Source organism: Anoplopoma fimbria, chromosome 23, assembly GCF_027596085.1.
Source record: "Anoplopoma fimbria isolate UVic2021 breed Golden Eagle Sablefish chromosome 23, Afim_UVic_2022, whole genome shotgun sequence".
NCBI lineage: Eukaryota > Metazoa > Chordata > Actinopteri > Perciformes > Anoplopomatidae > Anoplopoma > Anoplopoma fimbria.
Genome location: NC_072471.1, coordinates 15,134,082 through 15,154,085, shown reverse-complemented (window position 1 = coordinate 15,154,085; position 20,004 = coordinate 15,134,082). Strand labels below are relative to the sequence as shown.

The window sequence follows — 20,004 nt, the reverse complement described above, 5'->3', positions numbered from 1 at the left end:
ATCGAATTATGAGAACTTTCAACTGAAATAAAACTCACTTTTAAAATGTTAATTTGAAGCACAAGCTTATCACTGCCATTGTAAGTACAAAAAAAGGCTCTATCTGGCCATGCAGGTTCTTTAAAGTGTTAATGAAGGGTCAGAGTTCCCCAACCTGATTATTTCTAGCTTGGTTATATAACCGTGAGTAGCGTCAACCCTTAACATAGCTCCCTCAGTCTCTGCAGATAAGCCTCTGCAGCGATAATGCAGCTCCACTCAGGTCTTTGAGCACAGCCAGGAAGAAGAAGAGAGGGTTTAATTGGCTAATTTCACTGATCGTGCCCTGAAAGTAACTTGAGTGAATCCATTTCAGAAAAAAAGTGAGCCACATGTAGCGCTGAAACTTTAGGCTAAATGTCTTTGAAGATTAGCTTAAAAAAAATAAAAATGTAATAAAAGCTGCTTAATCTCAATAATGACACCAAATGTGTAAAAACAAAACTTGAGCCTCAAAGCTTTTTTTTTTTATAACCGTTTAGAGATAAACGATCATCTGTTGCCTCAGATTGCAGCAGACTGGAGGAATCTAGCTGCACCCTGTATTTAATATACTTTAAGTATTACTAATTAAAGAGGCGTCAGGGGGTGGGCAGGATGACTAAGTGAGACTCTGGTGAAAAGTTAGAAAAAAGGAAAATGCTGTTAATAAAATAAAAAATAAAGAAGCCCTTTTTTTGTAATACTGTTTGTTTTTTTACAGATTTGATTGGTATATTGTTGCGTTCCATCCATCTATTGGAAGAACCCCTGAGATAAAGGACAACTTTACACACACGTGTCACCTATTATTTCCTTTTATAATATCAGTTTATTATCAATTTGAATATATATGTAAGTAAAGTTTACGTCATTTATGTGACATAATTAAAAAAGATATTTTGTATCTTTTACTGCAGCATGAGAACAAATACATGCATTTCTTTCCCAGCCAACCTTCCAATATTTAAGTGTGCTGTATCTCAAACCATTCTATAACCATTTTCTATCTAACTCAGTTTTCAACAATATTTTCAAGACAGCGGACAGAAAGGAGAGAAAGAGGTTGAACTTGTTGCTTTCTGTCCAGATCACACGGTATGAACAGACAGACGGTGGTGCGAATTCAAGCTTATTTATGGTACTTTAACACAGGCGAGTCCCCAGATGACTCCAAAAGGGCCAAACATGTAACCAACTGTAAATCAAACAACAAAAACATACAGTAACTTACATATGTAGCTCTAATAGCTTGTGACCTATTTTCTGACTTTGTGATTGTACAAATTGATCCATGTCATAATGGATTTTTCCCTGTGTGATAGTTGAACATCTATAATTTCCACTAATTGTGAGGAACTAATAAAGAAATTTGCTGTTTAAGGTGTTGATGTTTTTCATCTCTGACACTAGTAACTTACATATGTAGCTCTAATAGCTTGTGACCTATTTTCTGACTTTGTGATTGTACAAATTGGTCCATGTCTATAACCATTTTCTATCTAACTCTGTGTAGGAAAACATGCATAAACTCCAACTATGCATAAACATCTAGTTTCTTCTTCTTCTTTTTTTCTGTACACCTATTATTTTCTGTCAGTCTGGGAAAATGAGACGAAGCAGAGTAAAGTTCCAGTATGTCATCGTGTCTGGTGTCTGTAGTTCCTAATGGCATCGCCGGCCGCTGATTGGCTGCCCCGCCCGGGAGCTGCAGAGGTGGGAAGGGGGCGTGAACGAGCGCTCCGGCTATATGTGCCTCTGGTGCGCGTCTCCGGGACCAGAGGGGGAAACACGCACCGACGAGTCGAGCAGCACCGACGACCCGAGCACAGACTTGGACATTACACGCGCTTTATTCCCGCAGCAGAGACGAGTGGGGAAGTTTGGAGGAGATGCAGTCAGTGTACCAGCACCTGATCAGCCTGCTGGTTGTCCTCGGCAGCCTGCAGGTCAACCAGCTGGCGGAGGGATGTTCGTGCGCTATGACGCACCCGCAGGACGCCTTCTGCAACTCCGACATAGGTAAGTGACCGGTCACATCGACCCTTTACCTGCTTCTGTCATTCTAACCCCTGTTCTGAGAGCAGATGTGTAGATACAAGTGCTGCCTGTCAGTCAATACAAATGAGAGCACTGACATTACATTACACTACATTACATTACATTACACTACACTACACATTACATTACACTACACTACATTACATTACACTACATTACATTACAGTCATTTAGCAGACGCTTTTATCCAAAGCGACTTACAATAAGTGTATTCAACATAGGTATTCAAGAGAACTACTAGTCACCAGAAGTCATAAGTGCATCTCCTTTCTTAAACAAGCATCTAAAAGCATAAACCAGAGCAAAAGTATAGTGCAGAGGCAAGTTACTACGAAAACAATAATTGCAACAGACTAATACGAATATAATAAGTGCTACAAACTACTACGAAGAGGATAAGTGCAGTAAACAAATACGAATTCAATAAGTGCAACAACAATAAGTGCTAGGAGGAAGGCTCAGGGTAGTACTTCTTGAAGAGGTGAGTTTTCAGTCTGCGCCTGCGATCAGTTCACTGGATGCACGTTCATTAGGCAAGTCAAGCTTGTGCTCAGCTAAATCCCCCTTTTGATTATAGAGGAAGTTTAGTAAATCAAATAAATGATGCATACAATTACAAGTTAATTCATTAACTACTTTCTTTTACTTTCAACCAAATGTTTACATCACAACTACTACTTCTGATTGTGCCATTTTCAGATTACTATTATAATGCATTATAGCTCTCTCCAGCATACAACTGCTGAGACATTTTTTTTATTTTTTATAATTTAATAAGAATATAATGTAATATAACAAAGTTGTGGTCAGTAAAGGACGCCAGTGATGCTTCTTAAAGTGACAGCTGCTGTTACACTTGGTCAAGGCTTCCCTTATGTCGCAATGCTTGTTTACAAGTTTGGATTTTATCGTGTTCTTTTTTTAAGCTACAGGCATGTTTGCGTGGCTCAAAGGTACGAGTGTTGTGGATTAACAGCAGTTTATGAAATGATCCACAGTCATTTTAGAAGTTTCAAATCATGCATATTTATCTGCACACTCTGGTATTTCTCTGTCAGGCAGCCACCCGGCTGTAACTCAGATATGCCTGGCCTCTGGTACACAAACGGCAGACGAGGGGGGGTCACATAGCTTGTTTAACTGCTCGGTTGTGCTTTCTCTGTCGCCCCAGAATAATATGAACTCGGGATCTGGCTCAGCCTGGAGCGCCAGTCCAAACTGGTCTCTGTTTTTTGATAACATTGGTAAGGACTCTTGGATTATCTGATCTGCCCTGTAGGGAGAGCGGGAGAGAGAGAGAGGGTGTTTTTTTTCGGGTTGAGAGCTGCAGGCGGTTTTGGGGATGAAATGTCTCAGATGGGACAGGATGGAAGCTAAATTCTAGGGGGGGAAGGGAGGAGCAGACACAAGTTTCTTTGAACTTGAACTTGTCACTTAAAGCCACACACATACAATGATACTTGGCAGAAGCTGACACTCTTCTTTAGTGCGTCAGATATTTTGCTTCACCATCACTTGACCTAAAAACGTGAAATCGTCATGAGGCTCTCTAAAACCCTGACACATTATCAAACAATAATCTCTCAGTCCCAACTGAGCACACACACACACACACACACACGCCCACACAGCAGCCATGTGTGGAGCCCATGTGTTAGTCTTGTGTCGACCAACAAGGGAAGTTCTAGTTTCTGTAGCAATACGCACACGCACACACACACACACACACACGCACACACAAACACCTTCTGACGTCACTGTTAATAATTTTGCACTTTCTGGTACTCACCAGTAGAAAAGTATAGATTACACAGTACTTATTGATGCCCGCAGGGAAAGGAAAAATACCCTTTTCATTTTAAATACACCGAAAAAAAATCACTTTAAGAATATATATTTGTAAATGAATGTCCATAGCTCGTATCATTGTGTCCTTAAAATAAATAGTTTGACATTTTGGGAAACACACTTACTTGCTTTTTCACAAGGTAGATCAAAACATACATACGACACTGTATACAAACTAGGCCAAATAATAATCAAGCTTTTACAATTTGGCTTTAGAACACATTAAACAAATTAGATACAACATGTTAATTGGTACGCTTGGGGGTAGCTCGAATAACAGATTCTGTTACCTTTGGACAAGGCTAGGCTTACTGTTTCCAGCCTTCTGCTAAGCTGTGCTAACTGGCTAATTAGTAAGCTTTTAGGGTGCTTGTAGACAGATCTTTTTACCTTTGGACAGAGCCAGGCGAACTGTTTCCAGCCTTATGCTAAGCTGAGCTAACCGGCTAATTAGTAAGCTTTGAAGGTGCTTGTAGGTAGATTTTGTTACCTTTGGACAGAGTCATACTAGCTGTTTCCTTTTGTTACCAGGCTTGAGCTCAACTAAGCTAAGCTAATCGGCTGCAGGCTGTTTCTTCAAAGTCAACATACAAGAGTGGTATCAATCTTCTCATCTAATTCTTGGCAAGAAACAAATACGCATGTTTCCAAAACCATTAAACTACTTATGTAATTATATGAATCTTTAGTAACCAATAATTCAAAAAAAATGTATCTGTCGCACCACTATCACTCTTCCTATGAGATTAAAATGCCTCCCTCTACTTAACTGATCCCCTGTTGGTCCGTCCCACCAAGACAACATGAAACACTTCACGTTAAGGACATTACATGCCTTTAAGATGCTGTTTGATTAGTATTTTCCTGTTTACTTAATACTGTACATCATCACCGCACTACAAGGCTTTCCTATACCAAAGGCTACCTTTACAATGCAGTCATGAAATTTAGGCTTTTTTGCCCAAATTCAAAGAACACAACCAGTGAGTTTTATGTAGGCGTAAGTGACGTGGACAGGAACTCGCTATGACGCTTTGGTAAATCCTCTGAAGGGTCTGAAAGGGGAGGAGCTGCAGGTTAAGCCTAATAGTCCTTTCAGAACCCCACTTTTATGAGATGAATCTGGTAAAAATGGGTCAGATATTGCAATTCCAGGACCCAAAAATGGTCGCCCTATATCTCTTGCTCTTTGGTAAACCCTGACCACAAGGCCTGTGGGAGCGTCTTCACTCATGCCAGGCCTTTCACAGTCCTTCAGATAGCTCATGGTGTTGGCACCCGCTGAGAATCTGGGACTGACTTCAATGGGGGCAGTGATCGGTTGTGAGCCCCACAAATCCAATTTCCAAGGTCCCGGCTTAGCTCGAGGTGTGCTTCGAATGCACCTCGAGCTAAGCCGGCTCTCAGAGGGAAACACTTCAGAAACAACGGTTGGATGTAGAGGTCACAGCCAGTAACATTCATTCATTTAGGTCAAATCTACTTTTCCTTGGACTTCCTTTATTTGGAATTAACAAAGGCCAGACTTTCAAGATGTGTGAAGGAAGCCTCAATGATCCAACTTTCGCTTCTATTGTCTTTTTTTCCCCACGTATGGCTTAAAATAAAGGTAACGAGTCCAGTCCAATGTTAAAGCAAGTCAAAGCATCAGTTCAGAGGTACCTATCTGGATGTAAAATAACCCAATGTGATCCTGCAATCCTGGTTAATTCATTAATTTAACGTCTATCCTATTTCTATCACCTTATGTAAAAAAAAACTGCAATTTTGCTTGTATCACGGAGCCCGGTTAAAACACAGAGACATGGAAAACAAAAAAAGGACGGGGTTGGAATGCTAATGCTGCGAGGGAGAAACCCTGTAATTCTCACTGTCGACATCAAAGGTGACAGGCCTGTATCTTCCCAATTTAAGACCCGTAGTTGAGTTCAAAGCTCTTGTTTTCTTGGCCCTGACCCATAATCACCCGCACGCACTCCGCTGGATGAATCACAATTGGGTCAAAGGGTTGGCAATTGGGGTATTGGAGTCTGCCTCTCTTTATTTGACAAATTTAAAGAGCAATATTTAAGAAAGTTTTTGGAACTTGCTTTCCTTTCTTTCTGATGGTGGTATGTTAGAGAGACATTGGAATGCATTTGAGTGTGTTCTCTTAACTATAATTTGAGTCCTTGCTAATAAAACTTACTTTGTTTTATAAGTATACGTGGGAAATCTCTCACAGTGCAATTGGCCAGTTTATCTCTGTTCTGATTGGAGATATCCTGTCAGTCTCTCCGCTAACATACCTTCGGCACCAGGCAATGACCTGGCGGCTTTCTTGCGCAGAGAACTTGTTGGCTGCTATTGGGCAGCTGGGTTAAAGCGGCCCATTCACAAGGGGGATATGAGCAGCGCTTGTTTTTCCAAAGCCCTCCGAAAAAGCAAGATTAGAGGCCCGGCAGTAAACTTTGACCCTGAGATTTAATATCGCTCCGTAAGGACGCTAGTTCCCGAGGGCCCGGGCGGACAGAGCAAACCTTTACATGCTTGCCCCGCGAACCAGGTCAGTTGCCGGGGATTAGCGTGATATGTGTTTATGCTGGGTTTGGGATTGAGGATCAGGACATTGAGAGAAACGGATCCCGCCCCTGCTGTGGGTGTTTCGTGCAGCATAGAGCAGCTTTGTGCTGTGTAGCGGGTAAAGGGCGATGCACGGCCTGGGGCTTTGTGACGGCGCCCTCCTGGTACCAGTACACCTTCCTCCTCCTACTGAGTAGCGTTTAGTCAAATCACGAATCCCTCCTCAACTGAAGGTCAACAGGTGACGGATGATAACCAGAGTGAAGCCAGGACTCCTGTTATGAGATGCATTATGTAAGCTTGGATCAGGTATCTGTAGCTTTCCCAAAAGTGAGCTAAATTACGATGCAATGTCAAAAGGTTTTGGATTCCGTGCAAGCTTGGGATGTTCGTCCCATGAGCCAGGCGTATCAAATGTCCAGTCCGTCCCTCCTTTTCTCTGATGACCACACAGCCGCTCAGGGGTCCAATGTTTTAAACAGGGGGCCGGCACGGGGTCGATGGACGTCAGCCCAGCACACAAACATGATACAACCTCTATTGCACCACACGCATATGATTTATTCAACATCAGTTATGCTTGCTGTAAAGGGAGCATTGAGTAATTTTACCCTTATTCTAACCTTGCAACAATTGTAATTAAATGTAGTTATCCCCAGAATGTCACCTTAATCTATGGTGGCCTGTAAGTGTCAGACCAAGTAAAGTCAGACTTGTACAAATGGGAGCATTCTAAAAAGAAAAGGTGAGAGGCAGTCGACCAATAAGAGACAGGTGAGTGAATGACCATAAATATAAAGAGAGAAAGATATGAAAAGCAGGAAACAATGTAGCACGCACGCCCAGATTACGCCAGACCAACTGTCGAGGCTGCAGGTGTCGGATGTGACCCTCTTTAATAATCTAATTTGGAGACAGGGCTTTGGTGTAAAGGAATTCATTAAAAAAGAAACTTTGGCAAACCTAACGACGGACACCAAATTTAGCTTGGACAGCTAGCGTTTTTTGAGTTCAGCTGGCATCACATTTGGATTCCAATGACTACTTGCCTAGAGATTCCCATGGCTCCAACGAGAGCATTTGTCGCCTTGTTGGAACCTGGTAATCATCAGACGCAGTGATAAAAGCTCATACTTCATAGGCTGCCTTTGCATTTTGCCAACCGGTAAGTGGACGTTACAGGCTCCATGCTCCAGCGTTTCAGAGGATTTAGTTTCAGTGTTTATTTTTGAGCGTGGTGCTGTGTCGTCTTGAGAATTCCTCTTACTCCCACTCGCCTCCCCGAACTTGGACCACTTTCTGCATACTAAAATCTCCGTCACCCGCCCTGTGCCTCGCTCTCTTTCTTTCTCTCCCTCACACAAACACACACACACACACAAATGAGCAACCTTATTCTTGTCATGCCTGCAGTTTGCCACATTGTACGTAGGCTGGTATAAATGTTTAACTAAATTTCATGCTCACCTTAAGATTTCACATTGGCATTCGTGCTTGTGTAATCCCCTGCTTTCGGAGAGAGATACTGAGGCAGAAAATGGATTTACTTCTTTTTGTCAGACCCTGGTTACCTCTCGAAAAGCCTCCCACACTTGAAAATGTATGTCAGATCCTCTGCAGAAGATGAATACTTGTGCGTCACGGTCCTGGCCTGTAATTCCTCATTTATCAAGTAAGAGGGAGAGAGCCTCTTAAATTATAGTAAAAAGAGGCTGATAGATATTTCAATTTGACTATATGATATATTAGAGAGTTACTTACGTATGATTTTTATACATTTGTCACACAAATAGTATTCAAATTTCAATTAAACTTTAAGATTCATTGCATATGAAAAGTTCAGCCAAATAAGGTTGCAATATAAGCACTTCAGCTGCCTTATGTCCTGCATAAATCACCTTAACCATTTCTAGTACTGTAGATTAAGGTAATTAATCAGTATTAAATGATTTATTTACAAATTTAAATGTCAACATACTTATTAAAATGTATTGTGAAGCATCAAACAGTTACAGCAGTATAGACCTAATCAATGTTTTTGCATGAATATGTAAATACAAATGCAGAAAGACTCATGTTAGGGAAACAGTGGTGTCAGTATGAGTTCAATAAAAGTAGAAAGTGAATATATATCCTTATGAGGTGCTGTGCACAGACACATGTACAGGAAGTTTAAGTACGAGTTGTAAAAAAAAAGAGAGAGAGGAACTTCCACCTACACAGTATGTCCATAGTTACCCATTGAAGAAGGGTGATGTGAAATCACATGATAAAAGTGGGTTAAATAAACACTTGTAACGTAGTGGCTGTACGTAAATATAAGTGCTGAATAGTGAGGCGGTGGAGGGGTCGCTGCAGGGGGAATGACACCAATCCTCTGTCTCTGGAGCAGCTGAGGCCCTTCGCACATTCCTCTGCGTGATGGCACCATCACTGGCCAATTAGTGGCTGCCGTCCAACAAGAGGGGACCTATCTGGATGTAAAAGCAGCTGACCAGCGGCCCTTCAAACACTTGTTTCTCCTGAGGGTTGCTCTTGAGGTCAGGGCAGAGGAGGAAACTAGGTTTTGGGGTGAGGCTAGAAAATAACAGCAGCAGTGTATTTACTGGGGGGGAAAGTATCCTGTTATATCTGCACATTCCTCCGTAATTGTGCCCCCGCTTCCTCTGTAATTGCAGCGGCAAACGTCTGTCAAACTGCATTTGGGTACGCTTGGCAGAGGTCCGCCAGGCAATTAGACTCTCGGTTAATATTAAAAGAGTTGACAGATTATTGGATAAAAATGTCCTCCAGCAAGGTATTGTGAAAGGACAGGCTGGGAGTTGGTAAATTAAAATCAAGACATCTGAAATGATATGCTTTTGCCTTGGTTGTGTGATTTGTCGCAAAACTCTCAGTGGAAGTCAGTAAGTTACAACACAATAAACCTACATGCTCTGCCTCATGTGCTGCCTTACATGCTGTTTGAAAGATTTTCCGTTTTGCAGTTTTGAAATGCTGCATGTTTCATGTACGTTGGATATTCTAAAGCGCCATTTTCATGGTTACATTGTACAATCGACATTTATCTTTGTTGACCTTCTGACTTCTAGCCGACTATCGCCATCATCAGGTCTTAATTTCTCCTGGTCCAATACTGCGATGTACTTTGTGTTGAGTGCATGCTCACACCTAAACCAATATGGTGATCATGGTAAACATTACCTGCTAAACATGAACATGCTAGCATTGTTATAACATTCTCACGTTAGCATTTAGCCCAAAGCACCCAATGACTCACAGAGCCTTGGAACCTCATCTGAACTGTTTGTTGTTTTGTCATTGACAACTTGCAAAAAACTATCCTGATCATGATCAGAAAGATTCCTCATATACACCAAATTATATTAAAATGAACTAAATAATACATTATATTCCTAAGATGCTGGGTGGCCACGTTCTTTAAAAAGTTCATACTGGCTTTAGTTACGTTTAAATAAACGCTTGGTTCAAACTGGGGTCTTCATGTCCCTAAAAAAAATGTGTGGTTACCAATTTTGGGTGGCCATGCTGTAACTGCTTCCTGTTTGAGTTTTATTTTTATACCCATTTTCATTTGCCTGGAAGTAGGACAGCTAGACAAACAAAGGCCGAACAGAACATGTCACATGCCTCATTTCTTTCTTCACAAAAAGAACGAAAGGCTTCTTTTTTTTTTTTTTCTGGGGAATGTGAGCCCCTGAAGAATGTGTTAAGGAAATTCCACCGGGAGAAGATAACAAACATGGCCAGTGTTAGTTGTGTCTGCGGCCGGCCGGCTGTGGGCAGCAGGTGAACTTCACAGAGGAGAGACCGCTTATATGCAGGGCCCCGCAGCTCTGGTTAGACTCTATTCACCGGCTCAAATTATCACTCATTTCTACACTCCCAGCTCCCTGGCCTCCCACAATAAGCCCCTTTACTACAACATGAGTGAAGGAAAACAAATCATAGGCACAACTGAGCGTTTTCACCTCGCAGACGTTTACATGAGGGTTCGGCGCACCGATAATATCTTTTTCCAGTCCTGATCCCTATATAGCGAAAAACAGGAGACACACACTGCACTTTTCCCCTCTCATGGGAACCTGGTGTTTTTTTAAAGGCAAAAAAATCTGATTGGAATCTTGTTTTGCCAATTCTGATCTGAATAATACCACCTCAAAACCAAGATTCAAAAAGTTTACTGCAACAAGTTTCCCCTTTAGCAGTATGAGCATTTATCTCCCAAAAATCTACAACACCAGCAGTGAAAATGAAGCCTTGGTACATGGACGAGGCCTCTTTCCCTCTAATTTCTGTATCAAACACAAAAGTCCCTGTAGCGTGTTTTCCCATTGGCCTTCCTTGGCGAACAGCAGCAATGCAGAAAATCGGATAAACGGATTAACTGTGGTGCCAACCGGTCCTGAAATGGTATTTATAATGGGTTTGCTAATGCCTCCTACTGGCCGAGGCAGAGTGCTATTTGATGGATTGGATAGTTCCATGTTAGAGGAATGTGACAGTTTTTCTGAACCATTTAAAAGTTATCCACTGATGTCTCTCTGTCTCCACTCTTCACAGTGATTCGAGCTAAGGTCGTGGGCAAGAAGCTTCTGAAAGATGGCCCTTTTGGAACCATGCGCTACACAGTCAAGCAAATGAAGGTGAGAATGTCAACCCTCTGCTGAAGTGCTACGGAGCGAGACCCGCAATCTCTTTCAGCTTTAAAATAATACTAGGACATCTTGGAAAACACACTCACTCCCTTTCTTGCTCAGAATTACACGAGAAGATGGATACCAGTTTCATGACTGTGACCTTAACATGAACCTAGAGCCAGTATTGTTAGCTTAGCACAATTAGCCTAGCTTAGTGTAAGGACTGAAAGAAGGGGAAAAGAGTTAGACTGGCTTTGTTCAAAGTTAGAAAAATCCTACCAATTCCTCTAAAGTTAGTCAATTGACACATTATACAAATTGATCGACAAAGTCTGGTCAGCTGTTTCTTCCTGCTTTCAGCCTTAGCTTTAGCTAAGCTGACAACAACAAACACCTCTAAAGTTTAGTAGTTAACAGGTGAGTGTGTTTTCCAAAATGTCCTAGTATTATTTTAATTCATAACAAATACTTGAAATCCATATGTTTCTGTCTTTTTTTCTTTATTTGACTTTGGACGGAGCCAAGCTAGCAGTTTCCTCCTACATCAAGTCTTTAGCAATGCTAAGCTAAGCTAATCGCCCCCTGGCTAGCTCCTACTTATGAGAGTAGTATCACTCTTCCTGCTTATCACTCTGCAAGTAAGCGATATGTGTATTTCCCAAAATATTTAAGTATTCCTTTCGCTGAGGTGAAGGGAAGGAAGGAATTGGTGATTTGAACGTGCTTGTTGTCTATATATCAGAATCTTTAACTTGGACATGCTGAAATAATTGGTTTAAATTGCAAATTCAATTATTTTCATTTATCATAGCCACTCATTTATTCATCTGTTTGAATAGTAAGGGAACATATTTCAAAAGCTTCAGAAAGAGTTTGAGATGACATGCTCGATGATCCCGCATGACTAATTATCTGCTTTATATAACCCTTGATTTTGATTGAAACCACGTGGTCGTTGCATTGAAAAAGGATTTAACACACACACATCTTAAAATGTAATACACTGACTGCTTCTCCACCCCTTCAGGCGCCTTGTGACAGCTGAAAAGCAGTTTGGGATACTTAGCATGAAAGCCTGCTCTTCACTTCCTCTATATTATTACATAACGCTGCATATTTCTGACAGATGCTGACATCGGCCTGCTGCTCAGACAGGAGCCAGGCTGGAGGATTAGCGGGCTTACAGGCATTACAACTCAACCAAACTCCTCGCTACCAGTGTAAACATTTCAATAGAGTCATGCACTGCATCAGTACAATCCCAGTTTGTACAAAAGCATTAAGTGGCCTCTTGTTAGTGAAGCGTACCAATCATCACTGTTAGGATTATCCCCAGGAATTAAAGGCGACCTTTGCACCTCTTGGGATATTTATTTGTATTACAGTCTGCTGGTTTATACTGCAAACAGTGGTTTTCCTTGTGGGCTATAATAGAATGCGATTCCCTCCGAATTTCAACAAATCCTATGAGACACATGCCTTTGGATTTCCTAAAACCTCCACAGTTTTAGGCTTAAGTAACAGTTTGTTCTGTTTTTCTGGGGGCGATGCGTCTAAACAGGGATTTCCTGTTGTTCCCAGACAAATAAATTACGCTGAAGAAAAAAACATAACAGTTCTCAGGGCAAACACTGACTGTTGGCTCTGCATGCCCGGGACAAATAGAAGGAGCTGATATACATGGTTTAGCAATGCCCTTGCCAAAACATCAAAGTCAAAGAACATTACACAACATGATCATGTTATCTATGATTAAGTAAAGGGCAGATCCTAATATTCCTTCTCCCGAGAGGCATTCCTTAAGGAATGTCATCTGATAAAGCCGGCGTACTGTTTTCAGCCCTTATGTGAAGAGGTGTAGTACAAGGTTGAAGGGAACAACATTGCACTTTCAATTCTGGTTTTAACACAAGCATTGCTTCCCGTGTCTTTCAGATGTACAAAGGATTCGAGAAAGTCCAGCACGTGCAGCACATTTACACGGACGCCTCAGAGAGTTTGTGCGGTGTGAGGTTTGACATCAACAAGTACCAGTACCTGATCACAGGTAAGCTCAATGACTGACGTTGTTTGTGATCAAAGGTCAATGTTGGCAGGGAGGGTTTTAGGAAAGATGCTATCAAGTTGCATTATGGGAAGCGTAGGATTCTGTGTTGTTGGAGCTTGACCCACATTAGGGATTAAAGTCAGAATATCTCATCCTCTGCTGCTTTGACTGTTCATTATTTTTATTCTTTCCCAAGTCCCCCAACTATTTGGAACTTAATTAAGCTTGAGGGCGTCAATGATGGCTAATTTTTAAAAGTCAAACTGCCTGGTTAAATTTCTTCACCTGTCCGTAGTAAAATATTCTAAACTCAAGAATCACTTAATTAGCTTTTCCAGGAGCTTTCTAATCATTGTCCTTGACGTCCTTCTTAAGGTGATATCGCGTGAGCTAAGTAGAAAACTGCATTCAGTGATAACAGGATGACACCCAAGAAAGTCCCATTCACAGAAGAAGTCCATGGGATATGGTCGAAAGCTCTACACAAATTTTTCTAGAGAGTTGTTGCCAAAACGAAAGGACACAAATGTTCTCACTGTCCTTGTACGCTCCTGCAGCATTTATGAAAGGTGAAATAGTTACTAATGAAATGCCTTTGGGATTGGAATATTAAAAAAAAATAAAAATAGAAAACTGGTTGAAACTGGAAAACCGGACGTACTCTGTCACTCCTCCTCTCCGGGGACTTCTTCATTTGTTCTGTGACGCAAACTTTCCCACTATTTATACCCTTCCATTTGCCACTGTGCAAGCAGGCAAAGCAGGGGCCCTTTAAATCTTTTTTGAATTGCACTCATTTCCCTCAACTTCGCAGGCCAGAAACAGCAGAAAGCAATTCTCTCACAACTTGTCATTAACAAGCTAACAGGAAGCGACCGGCGTTTTCCAGCACAAGCTTTTTATGAGTTGCTGTTTCCAACAGAGGTGCAGTTTACTTTGGACCCTGCGGTGCTCAGCGTATATAACCGTCGCTAAGTCCCGACCTGTAAATACTGTAACTGCACCCCACAGTGCAAGTGAGCGTTGCCAGGCAGCGACGGCTATGTTTACCCCAGTCTGGGTGCGAGTGACATCACTGACGTCTTTTGCTGCTCTCAAGGCGTCTATAATAAGTTCCTGCATATGATCAAGACTGCATTACCGGCAAATGGCACCAGGGCCTATGAGACGAGCTGGTTGTCTCTCTTTTGATTGAGCCTCGAGTTCTCCGGTACTTATTAGTATTTGAGAGTCATGTCATACACTCAACACCATGTAATAAGCCTGGAGTGACTCCAGTAATCCCAGTGCCGGGGATATAGGCAGAGTGGGGGGTTCAGGGGGGTTGTAGAAGCACATATTTGTGAGCTGTCAAATTCCCGCGTGGTGACAACATGGTGAAGGAGACATATGGTGACAAATCATGATGATCCCGAGTGCTTGCAGGCTGCCGTGGTGCACCTGTCTCAAGAGTCGGTAATCTGCAAACCGCCAAGCGCTAAAAATAGACGTCTGCTGACCTTTTGAAATTCAGAAATAGGGGTGTTGGTTTAGGATGGGCTTACTGTGTGAGATTGTTTTACCATAGATAAACAAGTTGGATTGCTTGAGTGGTATGTTTGCATTAGCCAATGTTACATGGGGAGGATTATGAAATTAGACAAATAGCAAAATGAGATACCAGCAATAGTTGGGTCCGAACTGAAATATCTCAACAACTATTGGATTGATTGGCACGTGATGTCAACCCATTCTTTTCTGTTACAGGTCGAGTGTACGAAGGCAAGGTCTACACGGGGCTGTGCAACTTCAACGATCGGTGGGAGCGCCTCTCATTGGCCCAGAAGAAGGGCTTCAACCATCGCTACCAGCTGGGATGCAACTGCAGGGTGAGAAACAACAACAAGAGGAGGAGGAGCTAAAGCTCACTGCTCCTCCATTTCACTGCTTAAACTAAACATAAAACTGCTGCAAAGGGTTGACCGCTTCTATAAAGTCCAGTTGGGCGCATGTTAATGATTGCAGGAGGGAGGAAATACTTCTAACTGAAGTACTTTTGTTTGTGAAGGGTCAAACCAATTCAGGCTCATTAATGCTACTGTTCCACATTTAATCATACTTTAAACGACCTTCACGGTTACGAGGATGTGGTGCAGTATCGTTGTTGTTGAGAATGAATCATGAGCCTAATTTCCACTATAATTCATCATGGATGTTAAGTGGAAACAGAAACTGAGAGAGAAAACAAGTTTGAGCACTATCACTGGGAGTTATTAAGTAACAGTTCTGGAATCAGCCCAAGTCTTCATTCCCGCTTTTCTATGTGACTCAAACATGTAGCCTGCCGCTGTGCAGCTGTTGACCCGCCTCGTAAACGTCCTACTGTACAGCAGTGTCCTGGACATCTGCTGACTCCATCAGCCCCTATCAGTATAAGTGGATTAGCAGAGAGACCTGTTTGTTCCCAGTGCGGGCCAGCGCCTGTATACTGTGTTCAGTGCGTACATGGCAGCAGCCCAGAGGCATCCAGAGGAGTCCATCCATCAACTGAGACTTCAGCCTGAGAGTCAGTAAGCACAGGCAGGCGTAAACATCATCACACTTATTAAAACGCGCTCCGACGGCCTCCGCATTCCTTGACAAATGATGATTTACTGCACTGGAAAGCAGGAAGCGCGTCGTACTGGTTAGAAAGTTTTCTATAACACATAATTTAAACCACTCAAACCCCTCACGTCTCTGAACCGTGGAGGACACACTCTCCAGGCTTGAATAACAAAAAAACAAAATGAGAAGTTTGCCCTATAACTTTCTAATTGAATTTGCTAATTGAAAGTGTAGCTCCATGCAGCTGATGACTCCGTTTCCCTGTTGCTAAACGCTGCGTTTCCGTTCATCACCTCCCTGAGTGGTTATGTGAATCTTCCTGTCAATTCACGCAGTATATTCATCCGTTAAGCTTCTTTTTGTGCGAGCACCTGGAGGTGTGACACATGAGAGACGCTCGGTAAAATCTAATTGAATCATTACGAAACTACAAAAACATCATCGCTTTAGGAAGATTGCTGACATTCATTTAACATTCTACAGCACAAAGCATACGAATGCCATGGTACGCTAACTGGGTTTGCAATTATTATTAACTAATTATTGTTATTAAAAAGCTGCCTTTTTACAGCTCATCTATTATTCTGCTGCAGTAAATGACTGAAAGCAGTACAGCAATGATTCAATGCTTTAGATGTTTCACCAAGTGCATGTTCACACTTTTATATTTCAATCACATTATATACTTGCTTTCTTACTACCAAGTTAATTTCTCTTTAACAATTGTGAGATTTCTTTCATATGTTAATGGTCATTAAGCTCATTCTACTTGGCCTTTGCACAGACTTCCAGACTGTAGACTCACTGTCGTTGAAGTTGCATGATACTAATTACTGTTAGCTTTAACAAGTTAAGAAATAAATAATACACAATAATATGTCGGAAGGTAACATTAAAGGAATGTCTTAGGTTTTGGGAACAATACTTATTTGCCGTCTTGGCAAGATTTAGGTGACTACACTGACACCGCTCACCTCTGTATGCTAAATTTTAAGCTAGAGCCAGGATACCGATAGCTTACTTTAGCGTTCGCCTGTAAGCAGGGAGAACAGCTAGCTTGGCTCTATCCAGCTTTAAAAAATAGACACCTTCAAGCTCATGAATAAAAACGTTTAACAAGATTCAACTTTATTAGTGATTTAGAAGTGCTAAATGTGAGTTTTGGTAAGCTTTGAAAGACCTTAATATATCAGATTTTTTTATGCTAGCTAAGCTAATTGCCTGCTGGCTCTAGCTTCATATGTAGTATACAGGCATGACAGTGGTATCGTTTGCTACTTATTTCCCAAAGTAGCAAACTATTACAACCTATCTTATTTTATTAAGTAGAAGGTTTGAGGTATATTAGAGAAAGACATCACAAGAAAATAAACAAACAAGAGTGAGGAAGGGTGGGGTTGAGTTTCAAAAATATATTAGGAATATATTATTACAGTAGGAAGGGCGGTATGACTATTTAAGTGAAGAAAACGCATTAAGTTAACAGTAGTTGTTCTAGTATCCAGTTTTGTTTCCTGCTCCATGGCTAAATCTTTAGCTTTGTTTCTGTCTCCATAGATTAAGCCCTGCCACTACCTGCCCTGCTTCGTGACCTCAAAGAGCGAGTGCCTATGGACGGACATGCTGTCCCACTTCGGCTACCCCGGCTACCAGTCCCGGCACTACGCCTGCATCCAGCAGAAGGAGGGCTACTGCAGTTGGTACCGGGGCATAGCTTCACGCGACAAAACCACCATCAACGCCACCGACCCCTGAACCTCCACGCACCCTGCCCAAAACTCACTGCCGCCTCCCTGACTCCGTCCCATCCCTATCACTTCGAGAAAATTACAGGACTCTTCAAGCTCACTGGCCTGGGTGACAGCCTCTTTAAAGTGGCACAAAAAAGAGAAAAGTACACATCCATTACAGTGCCTGCTTCGTAGCACTTCTGATAGAAAACAATACCTTTTTTTGGATCATTTTCCCATACCACAAATCAAACAGTCCTTGCACCAAACGGTCTCTTCAGGGTTTAGGTTTTAAATAGGTGATGAAGACAGACATTTATAAGATCTATAAGAAGTTTAAAACCTTGATCAACCTCTATTGGATCTTCAGAGTTGCGGAAAAAGCAGTGACCTGTACACAATTCTAAGTATTTATAGGCATCATTGGTGTTAATTAGCGAGCTGCAGTTAGCCTAATGCTAACCACGTTTTACGGCCATTTTGTTGATCGAGGTTTATCTTTTAAAAAGCAAGGACTCTCAAAACTAAATGTTATGGACTCTCAGATCAATTTCAATCAATGAAAGCTATATGAAAATACAGCCAATGATCACGATGTCAATTTGAGATATAAAGCTGTTACATTGTTGCTACTGAACTGTATGTACTTGCTAGCATTAGACTATACACATCAACAATACAGATCGAGTGCCAATGTGAGGTATGATCTCTGAAAATTATACCTCTTAAATCGGCCTCAATTTATTATTATTTTTTTTCCAAAAATGGTATTGTTTTACAGTAAAGTATATTTCAATTATGTTCACAGTTCTTACTGTAACATGTCTTTACGGATGGTAGAATCTCTGCTTACCTGAATGTTTGCAATGTAACTCATTTTGCAGTTATATCACAAACAAGGCCCTTTCTGTTGGGCACTGTTGAATACCAGAGAAATGCTAAAAATGTCTTTGTTACAGTGCGGAAGTAGGGAACAGCTCACTTTTTGCAGAGATGGTGATATTTTATTTTTTTGCTGTACATAACATAAGCTACAGAAATGAACTATCAACTCAACTGAAACCTCTGTAATGCATTTATTTATGTTTATTGGATTACACAGTAACTATGTGGTATAATCTGAAAAAAAAAAGAAGAAAAAAATATATAGTAACAGTCAAAACTACTTTGTGACAACCATCACAGCCTGTGCAACTGTACAGAATGAAGGACCAGCATCTCCAGTGGTATAGTACATATGGTACTTTTGTTTGTTAGCTTATCGTAGTCCCCCTGACTGGTACTCTTCACCAATCCAATGAAAGTCAAGTATAAGCAGAGGTTTCAGAAATTTACATATTTTGACATGTATATTCAATCTTTTTGTATTTAACTATTTCAAATGGACTATATATATATATATATATATATATATATATATATATATATATATATATATATATATATATATATAAATGAAAGTAACAATATTGTCACTAAATTCATTCTTCTTCACCTGTTCCCATCTAGGGTTTTATCTTTTTTACCCCAGTCCTGTACCTTCAGTCCATTCCATGAGCAGATAAAGCTTGTTACAGCTCCTACATAGGTAACACTTAGAAAATTCTACATCGCTACTGCACTGTGGCTGAGTAGTTTGACATTTTGGGGAAATATGCTTATTTTCTTTCTTGCTTGGAGTTAGGTGAGCAGGTTAGCTTGACTTACTGTCTTAATGCTAAGCTAAGCTAACCATGGCTGTGGTTGTGGCTTCGTTTTTAACGGACAGACGAGAAGATTATGGACATTTGCATCTATCAGTAAAAAAGAGAATTGGCTTATTTCCCAAAATGTGTTTGGTTTTTTTTAAGAAATATATAAATTCATTCATCTCCATTCCAAAATGACAACAATGTTGCGTTTTCCCTTAGTTTTCTTCAGAAAACAGAATTCAATCCACCTCCAGACACTTAAGCAACAGTCACATCGTATCGGAGGAAGACAGCAATGGTTTGTTTCAGATACTTAACAAAAGGCCTGATAAATTATAATAAAATCATTTCATTTCAATGATGTAAATCTACGCCGTTTAATTTGCTTTGCTTCACCAGTAGATTTCTTTCGTACAAAACATGTCCTTTCTGTCTTTATACGTGTTGACCAGGCTCTCTCTCTCCAGCTGTGATGTTTCTGTGTCACTATTTCTGTGGTTCATGTTTGTGTAAATATACTGTCTGCTTAACACAGAAACACTTGGTCAAGTTTGATCCTTTAAAAAAAAAAGAAGAAATCCAATCAAGGAAGCCATGTACAGTCTGTGTGTAAACACTGATTCCTGAAGTGAGTGTGTGCCTGTTGGGGGGGGGTCCTTGTGGGGGTTATAGAAATGTTTGACTTAATTTCTGTGTTTTATATTTTTATAATAAAGATTTAATGAAAAACGGATCACAGGAGTTGTATGTTATTTTTTGTGGATGTGTGTGTGTGTGTTCTCTGCATTGTGTTTATAAAG

General features: G+C 41.0%; 2 protein-coding genes across 2 annotated transcripts in view; one reads left to right on the top strand and one right to left on the bottom strand.

Moving 5' to 3' along the window:
- Window positions 1-20,004, bottom strand: part of LOC129112436 (synapsin-3-like) — a 103,573-nt gene that overhangs the window by 33,621 nt on the left and 49,948 nt on the right. The window lies entirely within an intron of this gene.
- Window positions 1,807-19,931, top strand: LOC129112437 (metalloproteinase inhibitor 3-like). Its single transcript, XM_054624538.1, has 5 exons — window positions 1,807-2,040; window positions 11,074-11,156; window positions 13,086-13,197; window positions 14,944-15,065; window positions 17,341-19,931. The coding sequence occupies exons 1-5, from the start codon at window positions 1,911-1,913 to the stop codon at window positions 17,536-17,538; spliced, it is 645 nt and encodes a 214-aa protein (XP_054480513.1). The 5' UTR covers window positions 1,807-1,910; the 3' UTR covers window positions 17,539-19,931.

Bases quoted from the DNA above. Each gene is read 5' to 3' on its own strand.
- LOC129112437 (XM_054624538.1), top strand. From the start codon at position 1,911: ATGCAGTCAGTGTACCAGCACCTGATCAGCCTGCTGGTTGTCCTCGGC. The intron at 2,041-11,073 runs GTAAGTGACCGG...CACTCTTCACAG, and splicing joins CTTCTGCAACTCCGACATAG to TGATTCGAGCTAAGGTCGTG. The intron at 11,157-13,085 runs GTGAGAATGTCA...CGTGTCTTTCAG, and splicing joins ACACAGTCAAGCAAATGAAG to ATGTACAAAGGATTCGAGAA.